At 34.4% G+C, this 23,506-nt stretch overlaps 1 protein-coding gene across 4 annotated transcripts in view; it reads left to right on the top strand.

Moving 5' to 3' along the window:
• ATR (ATR checkpoint kinase) overlaps positions 1-23,506 on the top strand; it is a 102,609-nt gene that overhangs the window by 46,374 nt on the left and 32,729 nt on the right. For all 4 annotated transcript variants that reach the window (XM_027091645.1, XM_027091643.1, XM_027091644.1 and 1 more), the window contains 12 exons: positions 3,420-3,535; positions 7,228-7,348; positions 8,698-8,835; positions 9,667-9,877; positions 11,902-12,080; positions 13,937-14,101; positions 15,166-15,257; positions 17,895-17,986; positions 18,223-18,400; positions 19,585-19,764; positions 20,206-20,365; positions 22,574-22,753. In XM_027091645.1, coding sequence (XP_026947446.1) covers positions 3,420-3,535; positions 7,228-7,348; positions 8,698-8,835; positions 9,667-9,877; positions 11,902-12,080; positions 13,937-14,101; positions 15,166-15,257; positions 17,895-17,986; positions 18,223-18,400; positions 19,585-19,764; positions 20,206-20,365; positions 22,574-22,753 — 1,812 coding nt within the window. The remainder of the gene's footprint in view (positions 1-3,419; positions 3,536-7,227; positions 7,349-8,697; positions 8,836-9,666; positions 9,878-11,901; positions 12,081-13,936; positions 14,102-15,165; positions 15,258-17,894; positions 17,987-18,222; positions 18,401-19,584; positions 19,765-20,205; positions 20,366-22,573; positions 22,754-23,506) is intronic.

Here is a 23,506-nt window from a genome sequence, read left to right as displayed (position 1 = left end):
TTTTCCTTGGTATTGGTCTTTTTTTTAACTGATTTTTTTTTTTTTTTTTAAGATACTGGGAGTAGGAGTTTATTTATTTATTTATTATTTTTGCTGTGTTGGGTCTTCGTTTCTGTGCGAGGGCTTTCTCTAGTTGTGGCAAGCGGGAGCCACTCTTCATCGCGGTGCGCAGGCCTCTCACTATTGCGACCTCTCCTGTTGCGGAGCACAGGCTCCAGACGCGCAGGCTCAGTAGTTGTGGCTCACGAGCCTAGTTGCTCCACGGCATGTGGAATCCTCCCAGACCAGGGCTTGAACCCGTGTCCCCTGCATTAGCAGGCAGATTCTCAACCACTGCGCCACCCGGGAAGCCCTTAACTGATTTTTTAAGACCTATTTGGATGTAGTGGAAATTAACCCTATGTCTACCATACGTGTAATAAATATTTTTCCAGTTTGACTTTTTTTGCCCCTTTTCATGATATTTTTTTAATTAAAAGATTTTTTTATTTTGTTAGATATTCAGGTCTGAAATTCATGGTTAGAGGTATGATTTAAACATATTTGGAAGTTTTCATAGTTCATAGTAGAGATGGCATTTACAACTGTGATTCTGGATGGGATGATCAAGAGAAGGAGTATGTATAGATTAAAAGGTTCTAATAATTGAGACCTGGAAAATGAGAGCTCAGTGAGAAGAGGGAAAAAGTAAGAAAACTGAGAAGGAGCTACCAATAAGGTAGGAGAATATGGTTTTCTGGAAGACAAAGTGTTTCAGGAAGTATGGAGTGATCCAAATGCTGATCATAGGTTTGATAATTTCAGGGTTGAGAATTGACCATTGGCTGTATTAACATAAAGGTCATTGGTGACCTTGACAAGAGCAGTTTCAGTGTAGTTTAGAAAGCCTCATTAGAGTATTTTTAAGAACATGTGGGAAGAGAGGAATTAGAGAAATTACAGAAACTCTTTTGAGGAGTGTTGCTATCAAGGAGAGCGGGAGAATGAGATAGTAGCTGGGGAGGAAAGGGCGTAAAGATGGCAAAAAAACAACATGTTTATCTGTTGCTTGGAAACAGTTCAGTGGGAGGAGGATAGCGTTGTTGTATAAGAGAATTGGTATAATACTATTTTAAATAGGTAAAGAGATGTGGAATATAGTGTACCGGTGGAAAGAGTAGGCTTAATTAAAAACAAACACAATTTGGGACTTCCCTGGTGGTCCAGGGGTTAAGACTCCACACTCCCAATGCAGGGTGCCTGGGTTTGATCCCTGGCCAGGGAACTAGAGCCTGCATGCCGCAACTAAGACCTGGCGCAGCCAAAAAAAAAAAATTTAAAAGAAAAAGAAACAAACAAGGGACTTTCCTCGTGGCGCAGTGTTTAAGAATCCGCCTGCCAGTGCAGGGGACACAAGTTTGAGCCCTGGTCCGGGAAGATCCCACATGCCACAGAGCAACTAAGCCCATGCGCCACAGCTACTGAGCCTGTGCTCTAGAGTCCGCGAACCACAACTACTGAGCCCATGCGCCACAACTACTGAAGCCCACGTACCTAGAGCCCGTGCTCTGCAAAAAGAGAAGCCTCCGCAATGAGAAGCCCGTGCACCTTTGGTAGTGTATATATGTCCATGCCACTCTCTCACTTCGTCCCAGCTTACCCTTCCCCCTCCAGCCACATAGCACAGGGAGATCAGCTTGGTGCCTTGTGACCACCTAGAGGGGTGAGATAGGGATGGTGGGAGGGAGACGCAAGAGAGAGGAGATGTGGGGATATATGTATATGTATAGCTGATTCACTTTGTTATAAAGCAGAAACTAACACACCATTGTAAAGCAATTATACTCCAATAAAGATGTTAAAAAAAGAAGCTCGCGCACTGCAGCGAAGAGTAGCCCCAGCTCGCCACACCTAGAGAAAGTCCACGCACAGCAACGAAGACCCAACGTGGCCATAAATTAACTAATTAATTAAAAAATAAAACATACAATTGTGACTCATTAAATTAGAGTAAATTAAAAAGAAAAAACCAATTCATCTGTAGTAACAAAAGAGAAAGCAGAGCATATAAGCACTGATACTGATATTGCCAGGCTGGGGAGATATTAGCATGGAAGTTGTGGAGATCTCTTGTGATTGCTTGTTTTCTCAGTGAAATATGAAGCAAGATCTACAACTGTAAGTGTATGTGTTTTTGTTTTTTCTTCCAATTTTATTGAGATATAATTGACATACAGAGCTGTCTAAGTTTAAGACGTGTAGCATAATGATTTGACTTACATTGTGAAATGATTATCACAATAAGTTTAGTGAACATCGATTATCTCATAGATACAAAATTAAATTTTAAAAAAGATATTCTTCCTTGTGATTAGAACTCTTGGGATTTATTCTCTTAACAACTTTCATATATCACATATAGCAGTGTTAATTAATATTTATCATGTTGTACAATACATCCCTAGTATTTATTTATAACTGGAAGTTTGTACCTTTTGACTGCCTTTATCTAATTCCCCTCCCCTAACACTAAAAGTATAAATGGTCCCAAGACCAAAAAGTTAGTCGATTGCTGATTTACTAAGTCTGTTATTGGAGGTTGATTATGAGGACTTCTGTAGCCAGAGTGACTTTGCAAACATCAGAAAAAGCTGGCTTCAAACAAAATTTTAATAACATTTTAAAGTTAAATGAAAATGTTTTGAATATTTCTGTATTTGAACTTTCATAAACTTCCTTACTTTTATTAAAAAATGCTAAATATAAAGTACATATTCTATGAGACAGTATTTATACTTTATAATTATTAGGAATACATCTTGCATGTGGTCCTTTTCAGTGAAATTAGAAAGAAAGAATAGTAGATGATGGGAGATATAATACCCTAACATATTTGTCTTGTTTTAAAGATTGATATTGGAGACAAAGATTTTTTTTTTTCTTTATAAAATCCCACTTGTTTTATTTTCAGGAAAGTAAAATATAACCATTTCATTGATGGACTTGAATAGTAAATTGGTCTTTAACATTTGCATCTTATTTTCAGAATTTTAAGCTCAGTACTTTATATATAGAATTTGAGATATCTTGAATTTTTGAACTATTTTGGATTTGTAGTTACATTCATTAAAATTCAGAAAAGGTTAAATTCTAAAAATTCTACAAATATAGAAAATTCCAATTTTTTCCTCCAAATAGCTTAGTCATTTGTTTCAATACATGTTATGTACAGCACAGAAATTGCATGTTCAAATATTACCACAGCTTTGTGACCTTGAGTAAGTCACCTAAATGATTTTAAGCATTGAGACAACTCCAAAATTTTATCATTTTATGTATTTTTCTATGTATTTTTATGGCTGTAATGTGAAGAATGTTGATGGATGTAAAGGTTTATCTGTTTCATTGACGATTTACAACTGTAAAATATGTATTTGTAGGAGTTACTTTCTATTTATGACTGTAGAGAGATGCAGACCGATGGCCCAGGTCACCAATTGTGGAGGAGATTTCCCGAACATGTTCGGGAAATACTGGAACCTCATCTAAATACTAGGTCTGTAGACTCATTAAAACTATTTTCATAAAATTGTTTTTAACTTTATAAACTAAATGTTATCTTTGATATAACTTTTTAGCATTAAAAGTATTTTTAGTATGTTCTAATATGTGTTTTGCACTAAGATTTATGCTTATGATATTGTCAAAATGAGAAGTATAGTCTGCTCATTGTTTAAATTCTGTAACTTTATTTAGTATTTAGACAAATTCAGTGAAGCTGAAAGGATTGATTTTTTTTTTAATTCAACTGTCAGTAGTACTTTGAAAAATCTACTTTAAATTGAATGTGAGTTGAAACTTTTGATGGGTCTAATTAACACAGAAATTTAAGAATTTAAAGCTAATCCCAAAGCCTTTAGTAATCCCAGTTAGAGATTAGAGATTTTTAGCCCTACCAATTTCTCCTCATGAAAATATTTTCTCCTTCTACTTTTAAAAAAAGTATTTTCTACCTTTTTTCCTCCCCATTTTAATAACTTTGTTAGGACTGATTGAAGGCCATAAATAATTTTTCGTTAGAAACTTTAATTTTAGGTAGTCTAAGTCACAAGCTTATTGGATATGTGACCTTGCATAAATGTAGTCTTTGAGCCTTAGTAGACATGTAGTAAAATTCTTTATAAAAGCCCTTAAGTATGCATACTTATTTGCTAGATACCCTTTAATATTTAGAAACCTTTTAAACATCATTTTATTTCTTAGGAAGAGCATTGTTTAAAGATGTAAAATAAATGTTTGTGTTTTCTTTTTTGAGGATTCCATACTTCTCCATTTATCTATATTTTATAGCACATATAGATGCTTAAGAGTTTCTGTGATCTCGTGGAAAGTTTATGGTTTTTAGAGTCATGTAGACCGAAATTTGAATCTTTTTTTTTTTTTTTTTTTGCTGTACGCGGTCCTCTCACTGTTGTGGCCTCTCCTGTTGTGGAGCACAGGCTCCGGACGTGCAGGCTCAGCGGCCATGGCTCACGGGCACAGCCGCTCCGCGGCATGTGGGATCTTCCCAGACCAGGGCACGAACCCGTGTCCCCTGCATTGACAGGCAGACTCTCAACCACTGCGCCACCAGGGAAGCCCCGAAATTTGAATCTTGACTCTGCATTTGCTCACTCTAAAAATCTTGGGCAATTTACTTAATATTTCCAAGTCTCAGTTTTTTTCATCTTGAAAATGTGAATAGCTTTACTTATGTTATATGATTGTTAGAAATAGAGAAGATAATGTTAAAAAGTACCTAGCAGAGTGCCTGACATTTGACTTAGACTCAATAATAAATGCTTATTCAATGTCAGCTTGTTGAATTTTGCTTTTTTCTGGAAGGGGTAGTGTGGCTATTCCCTACTTCATGTGAAGTAGAAGCCACCATTTCTGCCCACTTGTTATTCAATTTAGTTTTTCTTAAGAAGCCAACATTTTCTGCCAACTTCTTATTCTTTCATAAGAAGAATATTTAAGTGGTCATTTATAAGAGTGATCTTAGCAAAGCAATGAGAATTCTTATGATCCTTCTACTTTTACATCTGGGAGTTTGAAGGAACCTCTCAGATGGTCCCTCAATGGTAGAAGTTCAATTTATCTAGCTGGAATCTGCTCATTGAAATCACCACCTCATAAATGTAAGAAGTCAATAGAGAGCAATATTAATGGAATTGACTCACTTTTGTATGAAACACCAATATACCAGGTTAGCCTGTAGGGCAGTTTTATAGCTTGGACTGCTTGATATTTTCTTCACAGGGCCTAGGAGAAATAAAAGACTTCCTAAAACCATATCCTTGTTTTTGCTGCTTTAAAGTTACACTCCTATACTCTCCTTTAATTTATTTTTTTTTCACTTGGGCTGTTTATACGCAGTCACTAAACCTAGATCAAAGGGATGGCTATGTTTGGGAGATTTGATTTTTAGAACTAGATAGATCAACTACAGTTCAAAATTGCCACAGAAATAATTTTAGGAGAAAATATCAGGGTGTGTCTTGACAGAACCTGACTTGTACCCCAATATCAGTAGTTTTCTAACTAAGTTCACCATAAAACTTGGTAAAATCATCTAGAGAATTCATGAAGATTCAAAATAGTGATGGTTAACTGAGAGATTATTGGGTTTTTTCAGTTTTTAGCCATTTGTGATACAGTGAAATATATAATGTTTGCCGAGAACCTTGAGTATAGGGCATCAATTATATTGGTCATTTCCTAACCTTGCTTTGGTGATTAAAAAGGAACCCACTCACCTCAAAAAATTGCTGTACACATGGGTAAGATGAGACCTGTTTGAACATGTTTAAGTGTTAACACTGAGGAGCAAATAGAAAGGATCATGTTGAAGTTATGGAAGAGAGAAGTGGTAATTGATATAATAGGGACCCCGAGGGGCATCCAAATGGTAGCCATATATCTAATGGGAGATTAGATTAGAGGAAGTGAAATCTCTTTCTCTGTAATAGGGGAAGATAAAATAATGGATGGAACTCAGCAAATTTTACAGATTTAGTTGTGGGATTGTGTTAATGGTTTCTTCTTTTTTTTTTTCCATGAAGTAAGAAGTATAGGAGATGAGATTATTGGCTGAAAGTGGCAGTGGAGTTGGTATAGGTGATGTAAGGAGAGCGGTGATGATTTGAAATAGCCACTGTGGAAAGAGAAGAGAGAGCTGATAAGGAAAACTTAAAAGGATTTCTGGGCAGCATAGAGGTCCATTGAGGTTGAAGACTAAGATATGTAGTAGTACTAATCTCATAAGCAATTTAGTGATTTTTCCTCTATCAATGCAGTGGCCTAGGTATCATTTCAATGAAGGCAGGCATTTAGACTGATCCAAGGTTGGGAGCTTGGTGGATGGGTACAGCTGGTAAAGAAAATGTGGGAGTGGAGTGCATACAGGATATTACTAAGAGAGTACTTGAAGTGAAGCACCGTGGAGACCAAGCTGGCTAGGGAGAGAGGTAATGAAAAGGAGGGTATTATAGATCAGGAGAGTTTAGCAGAGTCAAGGGACAGAAGGTCTCAGTGAGAGAACAGATGTGTCAGAGTAACTGAGCAAAAGAACTGGAACTTTGGGAAACTGGCCATAAAGTGAGGTCTAAATAGTACATTTTGGAAGTGAAGAACTTTCTCTGTATTGGCAAGGGAGTCCGGACAAAGAAGTAGAGGGGAAAGTCATTGAGAAGTTTTCATTTTGACTAGATGGTCCAGCCAGACATTGAAGTCACTCAGGATGATAAAACTTGGTGAAGAAAGAAAATGCAGAGCAATTTACTAAATTTATCAGTGAGTTTGGTAATCAGTGGGTTTGGTAGATGCCCATAATGAGGAGTAGAGAATAGTATATATACCTGGGTGGCTTGAACCTCAAAGGAACAGATCTTTCTTGTACAATGATGGGGTTGGAAGGATCTGAAAAGAGCATTGAGGAAGGGAGGAAGCAGACTTAAATCCTTTGAAGTACTTGGGGTGTGCGTGAATGACCTACTGCCCTGCCATTAAGAAGGCTTTAGGGAAAGTAGTGTCCTTAGCCAGATTTCAGTAAAGGCAAGGCAGTAGTGGGGTAGTCAGTGAAAGAGTTGATGTAGTTTCTTATGCTTTCTTTACTAAAGTTCTAAACAGATGGATATATATATATATATATTTTTATATTATAAAAATATGTATATATATTTTAATAAACAATTTTTTAAATTACAGATATAAGAGTTCGCAGAAGTCAACAGATTGGTCTGGAGTAAAGAAGCCAATTTACTTAAGTAAATTAGGTAATAACTTTGCAGAATGGTCAGCATCTTGGGCAGGTTATCTTATAACAAAGGTAAGAACTCTGTTCAGAATTTTTAACTGAACAGAAATTGTAAAGGAAACGAGAACATCTATCTGAATGCATAGTACACACAGTAGGAATTGTAATATTTGTGCTGATATAGAAGTTTTCATAGGAAATGTTTACTACTAGAGAGTAACAATTTCTCTGTTGTTACTAGTAACAGTTTCTGAGTAAGAAGGTAGTTGTTTTATCAAGCAAATTGCTATGTTCTTCATGTGTTTGTAAAATGTCTATTACGTCTGTTCATTTAAGGTTGTAAAATAATACTGTTTAAAAGGATATAAATGCTTTATCAGACTTTTTTACATAATAAAACGATTTCTTAGGTAATAAAAAGATAATATTATCCCTTAGTGGCTACTTCTAAAAGAGGATACATTATCTGAACTTCCTCCAAAATAAAAGTAGAGGTTTTTTAAAAATGAAATTTCATGGAAAAATAGAGGTATATTTCTGACGTTTTCCTAATATGAAATTTTTACATACCTGACAAACAAAAAGGTACCCTGTGTTCACCCAAAATGTTTAAGGTGTATTTAAATTTCACAACTTTTGTTTTTAATTCATATTTCTATTAGTGTTTTAAAATATTACTATAATTTGTACCTGGTAATTTCAAGGAAGTGTCTCTCATTTTCTAATGAACATACTGAAAATATAATATGTGAAATATTAAATTAATACTCTTTAATTACTTTCAGCTATGGAATATTTTATTTAGTTGTAGTTTAGTTTGTTTTTTTTTTAAGTGAAGGATTTGTATTTGAAGAAGGAAAAACCTTTAAATTTTTATAAGAGAACAGTAATGTTGGTAAATTGAAGGTTAGATTATACCAATAAAATTTGACTCTAACACCAAGTAATTTAATTTTTTTATTTCTTCCATTTTGTTTCCTATACTTAATCACTGTTTACTACTTAATAAAAATGTGATCTTGTACTTACTGTGCTGGCCCAGAGAATACCTTCTGGTTACTTTCGTCATCTATGTGCTCAAGGAATAAATATACTAAATTTAAAGTTAGCTAAGTAAAATATACTGTATTTAGGGAAGTTAATCTGTAACAAAACGTGATTCATTTTAAAATGAACTGTAAGGGGAAAAGACCATTTTTGCTGAGATAGTCGGCAGCCCAGGTAGGGGCTGTAGGGGTCTCAGCAGTTCAGGCACTTGACCAGAGGGATGGTGATGTGAAATCCTCCCTGCTTTGAGTGCATTTCTCCATAGAATACCCACTCTGCAATGTTAAATTAGCTCACATGTTGTTTTTTGGCATTAATCAAAAGAATAAAATGAATAAAACTACTTACTCTCTCTAAACCATTGGAGTTTATAGGTGCGGCATGATCTTGCCAGTAAAATCTTCACCTGCTGTAGCATTATGATGAAGCATGATTTCAAGGTGACCATCTATCTTCTTCCACATATTCTAGTGTATGTTTTGTTGGGTTGTAATCAAGAAGATCAGCAGGAGGTAAGAAATATCATTTTATTTGGTTTCTGTTTGTCCAAACATTTATGCAATGTAATTAGTGTTAAAAAGGCTACATATTAGTAGGAAATGTAGATCAAGGTATGCTATAATATGTAAGTACATATGAAAATGCTTACAAAATCCTTTTTTTATACTTTTATTTATCAAAGAGTTATATAATGCTTAGTTCATATCCTTTACCTATTTGTGGTTGTGTATGTGTGTGTCCTTTTTAAATAATTGGTAGTTTGATATGTATTCTGGATACCAGTTTGTGCCAGTCATATCTCACAGAAATTTTTTCCAGTTAGTGGTTTTCTTTTTAACCTTTGTTTATACCTTTTGCCATGCAGAAATTTTAAATATAAATGCCAAATTTATAAATCTTTTATAGCTTTTTAATTTAAACCTTTTATGTGATACCTTCTCTTATCCAATGTCATGAACATATTTTCCTACATTTTTTTGATCCTTTTATTTTAACATGCCCTTCAATTACTCTGAAATTGATTTTTACAGATACTGTGAGATATTGTTTAAAGTTTTATTTTCTACTAGTTAACAAGTAGTTTCGTGATCATTTATTGAATAATCTAGAAGAATTTTAAAATATTTTTATATTTACTCTCGTGACTCTTTTACAGTATATTTTCTTTTCAGGGAAACATTTTATTGGCTTAATTATAGATGAGAAAAATGATTTATTATTAATGTATGATGGATTTTTTTCTTTTGAAAATTATTGCTTTAAAGTGGTTAGTCTTATATGTCAGGTAATTGTAAAATGATATTATGCAGACATATTATTCACCATAAAATGATTCTTCTTAGGTTTATACAGAAATTATGGCAGTTCTAAAGCATGACGATCAGCATACCATAAGTACCCAAGACAGTGCATCTGATCTGTGTCAGCTCAGTACACAGACTGTGTTCTCCATGCTTGACCATCTCACACAGTGGGCAAGGCACAAATTTCAGGCACTGAATGCTGAAAAATTTCCACAAGGCAAATCAAGCAGAAATAAGGTGGACTCCATGAGTAAGTCATAACTTCTGTATACTTCCTTCTCTTAATTATTAACCAGTTAGCTCCTTTCTGTAATTTAAGCATTAGCTTTTAAAAGACCTATGTTTTCTTGCATGCCTTTTTTTCCCTTTAAGATGGCCTTTTTACTGAGAAAGAGCAGTGAATTTATAGTTAGAAAACCTCTCTTTAAATTCTTACTGTCACTTCCTTAAGCAAAACACATACCTAATTTTTCTTTGCATAAAATAGGGTTGATTTTATCTCCCTTAGAAGATTGAGGATTAATTGGGATGGTGATGATATAAATTGTTAAGTGCGTATATATATGAATAGTGAAGTGTTCTTTATACTTTTTCACTTATAAGATACTCTTTGCAGTCTTTTTCACATTTAAGTTTTAAATTTCAAAAGAGTTTACTTTCATTCATTTCATGGCCTATTTTTTTTTCTTTTTTAAATTCATCTCATTCTTTTTATTCTTCTTTTCCCTTTCTCTGGTAGTGTTTGGTATCCAGCAGGCTCTCCAGATATGCTTAATATATGTTACTATACTATACTCTGCTACACCTACTATCGTGCTATTTCTTTCCCTGTGATATTACAACTCCCACAAAGGTGTCTAAAAGAGGAATCTCATTAGAGTTTAAAATGACACTTGCCCCTATGATACAAGCACTTGGTGAGAAGAATTATATTCATCAGACATTAATAGATACTCTTAATGTCTTTGAACTTTTGTGTTTTTCATTCTTGCAGCAAGTGGGTAAAGTATATGATACTTCTGCTTCTTGTATACTTTAGCCATTTAGTGGGATCACATGATTTTCCCCCAAAGCTTCGAGGCTAATTGGAAAAACTGACTAAGACCCTTAAAGAGGCCTTCACTTACACCAAGTTCTCAGTTTGTGAGCATCTCCCTCTTGTTCCTACATCTGTGGAAGCACATATATTCCTGTTGTTAAGCACAACAGTTTGTTATTTTCTAAGATTTTTTGGACTTGCAAATAATTATATTTAGGGGAATGTTTTTCTCTGCAGTAAGACTAATTATTGATATATTTTACATTATTTCAACAATTGAATGTTTGTTTCTGTTTCTGCATCTGAAAATGATAACAAAAAACCAAACGCGAACTCCGTTATTACCATTTCTTACTAACATAGTAATGAAAATTCTAGCTTTTAAGAGTAACATTTGTAATGTTTCAAAAGTACAATACTTTAACCTTTCTCATAATTTGAAATGATTTACAAATTTTGGTGGAAGTAAAGAATTTATTTTAAATATAATTTCTTTTAAATTTACTATCTTGATTATGAAATTTATTTGTTTCCTGTTTTCTACATGCTGTTATGAATCATTATTAAAATTTATAAGTTTTAAATAAGAATTCTTAAACTGGGTAGTCCAGAAGTTCCTCAGTTAGGTCTTTTCTTAGACTCTTTAAAAAAATTACCATTTTAAAGTATTTGTGATTTTACTGGAAAGGTACTTTTACTTTTTATTTCCATTGTATTAGTTAATATTGTATATATAGCAACACAGGAAAAAAATGGATTGGTAACAAATAATTTTAAAATTAAAAAGGCTATTTCTATAATTCTGCTTTTTTCCTACTAATAGCTATACTTTATCAGTGTTTTTATAGTTATTAATAATAAATAACTCATCTTTGTATCTTTTGTATTATCTTTATATCTCCTCAACATTTAATATAAATTTACATTTAATTGTCACAACAAAATTGTAAGTAAGGCAAGACAGATACTAATATTTCCCTTTTCTAAATGAGGAAACAGAAGCTCAAATAAGTTAAATGACTGTTCAAGGCAAGATAAGTCATAATGGTGCTGTTGGAGCAAGAATCTTCTGAGCAATCTTCTTGTTGGTAGTTACATTCTAAGTAAGATACCCTAATACATTTAGATTAATTTATTTCATGAAATAGATTAAAAATAAATTGAAATTTAAATGGATACTTTTAAAATTTCATCTTCTCAGTCTTTAATTACTCAATTATCTTTTTATAATCTAGTACCTACTGTGGATTATGAAGACTATCAGAGTGTAACTCGTTTTCTAGACCTCATACCTCAGGATACTCTGGCAGTAGCGTCCTTTCGCTCCAAAGCATACACACGAGCTGTAATGCACTTTGAATCATTTATTACAGAAAAGAAGCAAAATATTCAAGAGCATCTTGGATTTTTACAGGTTTGATATTAATATAGTGAACTTAATAATGACATTTAATATTGCCAGTCTTTTATGTTTAGAGTGTTCATTTTATCAGTTTAGACAATAATACTATGACAGTGTAGGGAAGAAAAGAAAGTAAGGGCCAGTGGGCCTAATACAATGGATGAAATAATAGGTCAAGATTGTTGGGCTTCTTTTCAGGTCAAAAAGCAGAGTGTGGTGAGAGAACTGGAAAATGAGTAGCTTGTAGTCTTTGGATGATTAGTCCTCTCCTGTCTTTTTCTCCCTTGTCTAGCTCTGAGTCTCTTGTTCATTGTTAAAGTCATTCCTTTACAAGGATGTTCAGCTCCCTCATCTTTCTCCCTCTGTGTTGTATTCACTTTGTAAGACTCCAGTGCTGGATAAACTCACCCATCTGCTTTCCCAGTGTCTGCATGTAAGCAGCTGAACATCACTGGAGAAAAATCACACAATGGATTTTTAACTGGTTTTCCTTTCAACTCATAGTCTCAAACATCAGTGGGACTCTTTAACAGTGCCTTCAGTCATTCTATGTTTCTCTAGTAAAGACTACTTTCGCACTCTTCAAGATGACTATTTCTTACCTTCTCTTCATTTCTCTGCTTCCACCTTACTTACTCTGTTGAGATGATCTTGCTTCATTGTTCATTAGGAAAGTAGAAGCCAGGTGTCTACCAAATCCGAAAATACATTGGCTACTGTACCATATTCTCTTTCTTCCCTTCTCTTGTTCCTAAGGAAGGATCCCTTCCTGCCAAAATTCAGTTCTTCCACTTTTGTTCTTGATTTCAGTCCTTCAGATATTCCTGCTTTCTCCAACATCATTAATTTTTCTTTCTCAACCAGAGTACATAGAGCATATAGACATGCTCTGGTGTCGCCTGTAAAATATCTTAATTTTTTATAATTCCCTTGATCTTACAGTATCTTCTTCAGATACTTCCCATCTTTCTGTTTCCTTTCACAGTCAGTTTTTAAAAGAATTGCCCATCTTCTCTGTATTCCTTCTTTACTTCCCATTTACTCTTTGCCCATTCCAACAAGAGTTCTTTCTCCATTGCACTGACTCTACTCTTGCTAAGAAAATTGGTGGCCTCCATGTTACCAAATCCAATAAATGCTTCCCAGTCCTCATTTTCTTAATCTCATGGCATCATTTGACCACTTCTTTATTAAGGTATTTTCTTTTCTCTCATAGCTTCTGGGATACCACATTCTCCAGGTTTCTTCAAACTACTCTGGCTTCTCCTCTCAGTTTCATTTGTTAGTTCTTCCTTGTCTATAAATATACAGGTACTCTGATGTCCTTCCCCAGTCCTCTTTTCTGCTCTCCCTCTATTCATTTCCTAAATCATTTCATCCTTTCCCCTGCCATCTTTGTGCTAATTGCTCCCAAATTTTTATCTTCAGCCTGAACATCTCCTTTGAACCCAGATTTAGTCTCTTGTGTTTCCTGAAAGCATCTCAATATGAATATATTAAAATGCTGTTTAAAATGTTTTTAAGTTTTAAAATGCAATAAAATACTTATAAGCTATACTCAACAGAATTTATTATATATTGGATTTTTAAAAGAGTTCAGGACTTTGAGGTTCTTTACAGCTCTCATTATCAATAACAGTTACTAGTATAGATTTGTATTTAAGCGGAATATGAGTATATTTAAGTGGAACAGAATGCTTGGAAATAAGTTTGCAGTTTCACTGTGAATCTATCTTGAAACAAATACATATTGTTGCTTTGAGAAAAAAATTCTTATATATTTTTTTTACATAAACTGGTGGCTTTATAGTTTTATTTCCAGTTGTGTTTTTTTCCTCCCTTGATTGTTTTTTAATGATTGAACAAAGAAATTGTATGCTGCTATGCATGAACCAGATGGAGTGGCTGGAGTAAGCGCAATTCGAAAGGCAGAACCATCTCTAAAAGAACAGATCCTTGAACATGAAAGCATCGGCTTACTGAGGGATGCCACTGCTTGTTATGACAGGGCTATTCAGTTAGAACCAGACCAGGTAAGAGATAAATGAAAGGCCTTGTAACAAAAAGAACTCTGAACTAGGAACTTTGGAAACCTTAATTTCAATACTGTCTCTACCAGGGTCACAGTGTGTCTGGAAAATATTTAACCGTCTCTGAACTTGAGTTTCCTGATTGATAAAATTAGAGACATGCTAGAGGATCTCAGAGATCCCTTCCAATACCAAATTTCTGTGACCTTACAAATCTCCCAAATAAATGAGATTTACTGTGAAGTATACTTACATTAAACTCTATGTTCCATTACTCTAAAATTGATATAATTTTAGTTTGCTATTAAAAGTATAAGACTTGCATCAATTTTTAATAATAATAGTGATTCTCTACAGCCTAAGAAACTTTTTCAGATTACACATGCCCCCTATCACCATCTGGGAATCTCTGAAATGGTCCCTTAGAATCACTGGGCTACAGTTGCTAATGGGGGGACGTTGCATATCTCATGTATGTTGGAACAGGAAAGGGGTTTAGAATCATTGATTTATAATCTTGACTTAGATCCTCTCTAATCTCGGGGTATTCCTTTCTGTCATAATTGACATGTTCATTTTCTCAGAAGTTCAGTGTGTAGGGCCTTTATTTTTCACAGGCTTGTTTTCAATTTTAAAGAATATTTCACAATCCTATTTAACTTTTCAGTTACTGAAGCCCAAAATCGATATTAGTAATATTGTGACATTTGAGTTTTAATTTTTACGTGAGAAATAATATGACAAATAATCTTTAAACAAAGTATTAAGGAGTACTTGTTACTTTTATATTTGATCTGAACCAAAAATCAGACCATATCTGGAAAAGATAATAAATGCAATCTGAGGTTTTTTATAGGTTATCTCCATTAAAAAAAAAAAAATTCAGATGTGTTTAGGACATCGGTAGAGGGCTCTGCCATACAGCCAAGCAAGTCAGTTGTTAAACTAAGAAAGGTAGACTCAGTGAGGTAAATAGCATTCTTTAATGAATATCAGTTAAACACTTTTTGGTTCCTAAGATGTATTTGAAGTAACAGTTGCTATTTTAAATACTTTTAAATTTCCAGATCATTCACTATCATGGCGTAGTGAAGTCCATGTTAGGTCTTGGTCAGCTGTCTACTGTAATCACTCAGGTGAATGGAGTGCATGCTAACAGGTAATGTTTTTTAAAAGAATGATTTTCTTTTGTTGTTGGTTTGGAATGGGAAATTTTTAATTAATTAATTGGGTTGAAGTAATGTTTACTAAAGTAATGAAATCTTTTTTGTTTTCATGGTATTGGAGATAAACACCAAAAAATAATTTTTCCTGCTGTCTCTTAAGTCAATCTAGCACTTAACAGCTTATCTTCTATGCAAAGAGTCATCCTTGAATTAAATTTGCTTTATGACAGGAACCTGCAAGACTTTACCTACTATTGGTGAAGCTCATATTAGTATTCCCAGAAGATATCTAACCTCTGCCTACATTATCAGCACCAGTTATTTTCTGTGCTGGGGAGAGGGAAACTTTGTGACTGAACTAAGGAATACCACTCTAGAATGTGTGGGTTGATTTTCTCCTAAAAGACTAGTAAAAATGAAAGTAGCCTTCCTTTCCTAAAGAAAATGGGTTTCTTATAGCAAACCAAACGATACCCCCCAAAAAAGTACTTACATGTGGCAGAGATTAAGACATGCATGGTTCTTCTAGTTTAGAGAATTACTAGGAAGGTTGGTTGTGCTCTTGAAAAAGCCTTACTCCTTAATGTATTTACCAGACCCCAGTTGACTTTTCTGGACAGTGAGATCTGGTCAAAAGTGATGGGATCTTAGTTTGCCAAAGAGCACAGGCCACTGTTTTTAGTTAGTTCATGCTGAAAACAGCTCTATAATTTCTATAAATTCCAAACTGTGATTTTAAAGACCACTGTTCTACAATGTCTGGCAGTAGAGAAGCTCAATGTTAGTTGGATGGTTAGTGGATTTATGAAATGATGAAAGAAGCTTTACAGAAGCAAGGAAAGATTTGTTATATGTTTTAGATATGTTTCTCCAGATTAATTGAGAGACCTTGTGAATAAAGGGGTTGCAGAAATTTGGGAAAGTTTGTTTTGGCTCAAGCTGAGGTGTCATGTTTCCTTATGATGCACACTGCACAGTCTTCTCTTTGGATCTGTGATACATAGAGCCTCCTGATCGTTCGATTTGTGGAAAGGCAAGTTTCAATATTCAATGAAGGATACTGTATCCTTGAAGCAAATGGTCATTGAGGGGATGAGTTTTCTTTGGGGAGAATATTTGCATTTAAACAAATATTTCTCCAAAATTATTGACTGTGCTTAACCTACACAATCATTTTTTTAATACTTTTATGGAAGTAAGTTCTCACAGCCTGATCCTCATTGCCATTTGGTACTTCTTGGTGTGATATATACCCTCTGGAGAGCAACTCCTGCTAATTCTACTCAGATTTTTTTTTTTTTAATATCTTTATTGGGGTATAATTGCTTTACAATGGTGTGTTAGTTTCTGCTTTATAACAAAGTGAATCAGTTATACATATACATATGTTCCCATATCTCTTCCCTCTTGCGTCTCCCTCCCTCCCACCCTCCCTATCCCACCCCTCCAGGTGGTCACAAAGCACCGAGCCGATATCCCTGTGCCTCTACTCAGATTTGTATCCTAAAATTTTGATACTTTGGCATCGAGTGATAAGCTAGTGAAGTTATTCAAAGTTGGACTTTTGAAAATTATATTTCTATTGTATTTCTTTTAGCTTTGTTCTAAATTGTTCTTGGTGGTACTTAGACATTAGAGAATATTCGATATTTATGCTACTACTTTAGTTTTTTTTAATAAAAATTAATTGACTCATTTGTTATGTTTTCTTTACGTGTTTTTACTACAGAAAGAACAAGGAGGGCTTTTAAGGGCATTGATCCCAGCCTCCCTGAGTCTGTTACCTTATTTATAGTATGTGTACCTTTGTTATTATTAGGTAATTAAATAGAAAAATGTACCTAGCTGAGGGTCTAGTATATAGCAGGTATTCAAATGATATGATTTAATAAAGAAGAAACATGGGGAAGTATAGCTTCTTCTATACAGTCATGATCTAAACATCACTAGCCATCTTAGTGTCACATAAGTAGGATACTTAGAAAAAATAATTACCTATATAATGCTGCTTTTAAAAACCCCAATTTTAAAGTAACTGAAAATAATTTAAGAATAGTTATGTATTTTAGGTAGCTAATTTTGTATCCTTTGTCATACTATTGACACATAATTTGTAACATTGTTATGCCTTTATTATTGAGTGTCCTATGTACCCCAGTACTCAACCTACCCCACCAGCTTCTATGTTTTTTGTCTTAAATTTAATTCAAAATACCAAGTTATTAGAATTGCTTACCTCTGAATGCATGTATGTTCAGTTGGCTCTTTTTTCTCCCTGCTCTTTGTTCAAGTTAAGCATGCAACTCATTTTACAACTGCTCTTTGTAATTATCCAGGCATTAATTCTGCTCTAATATATGACAAATTTGTCCCCAAAAATGGCATTTTTAAATGGCTGTATCAGAAGCAATTATTGAAAAAAATGTTTTGGGGGACTGGAAACATTAAAATTTGGGGGATTGTTTTGGATAGAGATAATTATTTTGTACCTACATACAAAATACAATACCATACAAATACAATGAATAGAGCAACAAATAACTACAATAAATAGAGTATCTAAACCAATGAAAAAATCTCTAAATGCCACTTTAAATAAATGTTTAAGTGATACGTATTTCTTTTAACAGGTCTGAATGGACAGATGAATTAAACACATACAGAGTGGAAGCAGCTTGGAAATTGTCACAGTGGGATTTGGTAGAAAACTATTTGGCAGCAGGTAAAATTACTTCTTAAAATATAAGCAGTTTTAATATGCCATAAATATTTAGACTTAAGTAGCTAAGCAACATTCGTAATTAATCTCTCAGCTTGTTTTATGATTGCCTTGTTTAAGTTCAAAGTGGAATGAAACTATTTGTTCCGGATTTCTGTTGACCATTTTATCAAATGAAATAAAGCTTGTTCTGGAATCCAGCTATCATGGCATGCCTTGACTCTTCATTTGTTTTTCAGATGGGAAATCTACAACATGGAGTGTCAGACTGGGACAGTTATTATTATCAGCTAAAAAAAAAGATATCACAGCTTTTTATGACACATTGAAACTAGTGAGAGCAGAACAAATTGTGCCTCTTTCAGCTGCAAGCTTTGAAAGAGGCTCTTACCAACGAGGATATGAATATATTGTGAGGTATTTTGAGGTTTCCATTTTTATATTCCTGGTCTGTAGGTGTCATATGACAGGCTTGGAATTTTGTGCTCGCTAAATAAGTGGATAGTGTGTTTGGTGTTACGCAGAGTTCACAAAATGGCTCTTTTCATTTTTTTACCTCACAATCACCCTATCTATAGTTTTTTAAAAATGTCCTAACATACATCCTTTTAATTAGAAAGGCAAATATGAGACTTCTAAAAAATAGCAAAAATATCTTACATTTGTCTTGTTGTGATGTCATAGTTTATTTTCTATATAACCTAAATAACTAGACGTCTACTCTGCCTGGCACATTGGTGCTCAGTACTTGTTGGTTCCCTTTCCTTTTTCTCTTTGAGAAATGCAGTTGACATTTCCCACTCCCCCCTCAAATGTAGGTACTACATTACTCACAAGTAATATTAATATTACTCACAAGTAATATTAATTTTTAGAGGTAAGGAAGAAAATGATGGAAAACATTTTAGGTCTGTTAATTTACCTGAAGAAAAGAATAAAACATATGCTGTAATTGAACAACAGTAAATTAAAAAGAAAAATACGCTATTTTTTAAATTATATTTTGTATCAGCCCCTTTGGTAACAGCTTAATGAAACCAGAGATTGGACCACTGGGATTAATTCAATTATGTAGCTGCTCAACTGCATGCTTGAACACTGGGTTATAGACATGGGAAAAAGTTAATTTGAATGTATCACAAATGTTTCCATCAGCCTTAGGAAAAAAAAAATTAAAATTGCATTCATTTCACAATTTTTTACTGGCATCTACTATGCCAGGTCCTCTTACAATAGCACCAGCAATATATACAAATATTTACATTGATTTATATTTTCTTTTATCTTTATACAGGTGGTAAAGTCTGGCTTTCATACATTTGAATTTAGTTTTATATACCCTTCTCCAATTTAATTAGAGGGGTCTAGGGATCATAGCAAAGCACTAACTATTCAAATCAACATAAATTAGTGTTTATACCCAATTTGAAAAGTTTTAAATGTTACTGTTTATATACCAAGAATATATATTGGTTAAAGTTTTTCCAAAGAAAACTGCACATTTCATATTCTTTATGGTTAATTTAAAGTACATGCTTTATATGTCAGATTAATATGGCTGACTATTATAACATATTAACATAGGCTCTATGTGTCTTCAGATTGCACATGTTGTGTGAGTTGGAGCATAGCGTCAAACCACTTTTTCACCAGTCTCCAGGTGACAGTACTCAAGAAGATTCACTAAATTGGGTGGCTCGACTAGAAATGACCCAGAATTCCTACAGAGCAAAGGAGCCCATACTGGCTCTCCGGAGAGCTTTATTAAGCCTCAACAAAAGGTTTTACACACTTTTTTTTTGCATGTCAGTTATTGTGAATTCAGTATTATATTTGCATATTACTTGGGAGTATTTATCTTTCCTAATTTTCTCTCTGAATCTGTATTTTTCTATTGTCAGTTGTCAAGTCTACACTATATAGTTAAAATGAGCCTAGAACTTAAAAATTACTTTTATGTGCAATATATCATTTTTTTAATGTTGAAAACGTATCTGGGGGAGGTACAGATATAAGTCAATAGTAAGGTCTTCATAGGCTTGTAATTGATAACAATGGAGAACTCTAAGAAAATTAAAATTAGTTTTTTAACAAATAAATATTCTTTGATTCCTTTGAAAAGATATATTGAGAAGGTTCCATGTTAGGAAGAGATATTTTAATTAAGCTGTTGAATATACTTAAAAATGCTCTTTCCCCCCCATTTTGTCACATTCCTTTAGACCAGATTACAAAGACATGGTTGGAGAATGCTGGCTACAGAGTGCCAGAGTAGCTCGAAAGGCTGGTCACCACCAGACAGCCTACAATGCTCTCCTTAATGCTGGAGAATCACGACTTGCTGAACTGTATGTGGAAAGGGCAAAGTGGCTGTGGTCCAAGGTAATGGCCAAGGGGACGTCATTGTACGTACTTCCATCATAGGTACTTCCTACAAAGGCATGACAGAGATTAGATCCCTAATCTAAATTCAGAACCTTCTATTTCTGTCACCTTTCTGCATCATTTATCTACTATCATCTGGAAGAAACTTCCTTCTATCCTGAAGTCCCCAAATATTTTCCCATTTCAAGACTGAAAGTGCAGTTCTCTCTGTTTTCATCTGTCTTCCATTTTTTTCTTGAGGGAAATGACCAATTTTTACTTTGTTTTTACCATATATATATGTGTGTATATATATGTGTGTGTATATATACACACACACACACATATATATATACATGAGTGCACTCAAGAAATGTTTAGGTGAACATAACACTGTCCTTATTACATTCTTGGCAGATAATTAGTTTTGTGTAGACTTGCCACTGTTGCTGTAAAGATCCACTTCTAATCTAGCCTGTCAGAAAGGGCTTAGCTTCAGAACAAACGTCCTCAGCAATCCTCAGATTAAAGCTACAGTTATAAGAAGGGGGCTTTAAAATATACAAACTCCTTGAAAAGCTCATGCCGCAGATTTAAAGGACTCTTACTTTCATGTCTCCTCATGCTTGCCACCAGTCTAGAATTAGTAGTAGGCATAGCATGTTCTGTAATTGACGGTTAGCAACTATAGTTGGTGCCATCTGTGATTAAACCAACTTTTATGGTGGCTAAGAAAGGACAGGGGAGGAGATGTTTCCTGGATGGGAGATGAAAGTAATAATTCAGCCTGCATTAGTCAGGTCATTTTCAGAACTAGTGCTAGAACATGTATGTATTGTAATACCTTAAATTCAGTATGCTCAAAATGCAATTCATCATGTAAAATTCACTGCCTGTTTCTCCTCCCATATTCCTTATTTTTCTGAGTAGGACTCTGTCACATCCTCTCATTTATGACAGTAATCTGGGCATCATCTTGAACTTCTTCCTCTCCCTCACTTTCCACATCAAGTTGGAGACTAAACTGACCTTAGAAATATCTTTTGAATCCTCTCCCTCTTATTTATCTTTGCTGCTTTCCTTCATGCCCTTAGCATTTACACCCTCTGGCAATATTAAGTTTTTTTTGAGGTCTCACCATTTCTTGGTGTTCATTACTGCAGTCTGTCATCTTTCTAAAATGTACACTGAATCATGTCACTCCCCCAGTTAAAATCCTTCAAAGTATTCTTCATGGCTTTAGGATTAAGTCAGAACTTTAGAAAGTACACAAGGCCCTTTCTCATCGAGTCTCAGCCTACCTCTTCAGGTTCAGTTGTCACAAACCCTTTAGTATTCACAAACCCTTTAGTCTTCACAAACCCTTTATCTCACAAACCCTTTAATCTTCAGCTAAAACCAGACTACTTGCCTTTTTCTCAACTAAAATTGAGACACTCTTCTACCAAGAGTGTCCTTCACTGAATTCTTTGCCAGGAAAATTTCTACTCATTTTTTAGGACCTAATTTAGATTTTCCTCATGTGATTACTTTGCCTGACCACTGCTCAACTCCATTTTCCTATATCTTCAGGTAGATTTAGCAGACTGTCTTCTCTTTCCTACATAATATGCATGTATATTCTTCTGTTAATAACACTTAGCACATTGTGTTGTTGTTTTATAGTTTATTCCCTCACTTGACTATGAACTTTTTTTTTTTTTTTTCGGTACGCGGGCCTCTCACTGTTGTGGCCTCTCCCGTTGCGGAGCACAGGCTCCGGACGCACAGGCTCAGCGGCCATGGCTCACGGGCCCAGCCGCTCTGCGGCATGTGGGATCCTCCCGGACCGGGGCACTAACCTGCGTCCACTGCATCGGCAGATGGACTCTAACCACTGCGCCACCAGGGAAGCTCATACTGTGAACTTTTTTAAGCTAGAGATTTTGACATATTTATGTTTGTTTATCCCTAATCATCTACATATATCTTCAGTTCCCTGCACTTTGACTGACTGTAAAAAACAAGTGAATGAATGAATACAGGAGTTCTATATGAAATGAAGCAATGATTCCTGTTTAGGGTTTTACTTTCATAGGAGGAAAATGAGAGATGAACATGAAATTACGAATAGATTTATACATAAAATACCTTATGAACTTTAAATTCTAACAGTTTTATTTGCTTTTCAGAAAATGGAAATATGTTCTTAAATTAAAAGGCTTGTTGTTGCCTTTTTTCTTTCAGGGTGATGTTCACCAGGCACTAATTGTTCTTCAGAAGGGTGTTGAGTTATGTTTTCCTGAAAATAAAACCCCAACTGAAAGTAAGAACATGTTAATCCATGGACGAGCTATGCTACTAGTGGGCCGTTTTATGGAAGAAACAGCTAACTTTGAAAGCAATGCAGTTATGAAAAAATATAAGGTAAGTGAATGTATAATGCAATTTCAGTTAGAAACTCACTTTTTTTGTTGTTTTTGAGAATAGATAAAATTACTTTAAGGTCCATATGGGAAGAGCACATGTATAAAAATAGCCAGGAAGCTTTTTTGACTTTTTAGTGAATATATAACATAAGTATAGTTGGAGGAATTATCACAAAATAAATATAGTCATGAAACCGCCATCCATATCAAGAAGTAGAATGTTCTTAATGCTCTAGAACTCACCCTTTCATCCTCCTTCCCAAAGTTAACCACAGTCTGGCCTGAAAATTTTTGAACAAACACAGTATATACCTTCCTTACTACGTATTAAGCCTTACATAGATGGTGTTAGAAAAGAGATACTTCTCAGTAACCCATGGGGTCAAAGAAAAAATTGCAATGGAAATTGAAAAATACTTTGAACTGAATGATAATAAAAATATGACATGGGAAAACTTGGATTCAGCTAAAGCCATTCTTACAGGGAATTTGAAATATTATTTACATATGTTAGAAGAAAATAAAGGCTCAAAATTAATAAGCTAAGAATCCATCTCAAGAAGTTAGAAAAGGAACTGAAAAAAAATTAGAAACATGGAATATAGAAGATACAAAATAATAAAATAAGAGTGGATGGCTAGAATTGTGAAGCAGACTAACCTGGAAAAAGGAGTTAGACAAAAAGTTCTAGATCTGCATTAGAATCACCACTGAGTCTTTGACTGAATACCACGATACACATGCATAACTC

Source organism: Aethalodelphis obliquidens, unplaced genomic scaffold (genome assembly GCF_003676395.1).
Source record: "Aethalodelphis obliquidens isolate GAN/ISIS:26980383/991018 unplaced genomic scaffold, ASM367639v1 scaffold72, whole genome shotgun sequence".
In the NCBI taxonomy this organism is placed as follows: domain Eukaryota; kingdom Metazoa; phylum Chordata; class Mammalia; order Artiodactyla; family Delphinidae; genus Aethalodelphis; species Aethalodelphis obliquidens.
Note: the sequence above shows the minus strand (reverse complement) of the source record. Positions and strands in the feature narration are given on the sequence as shown.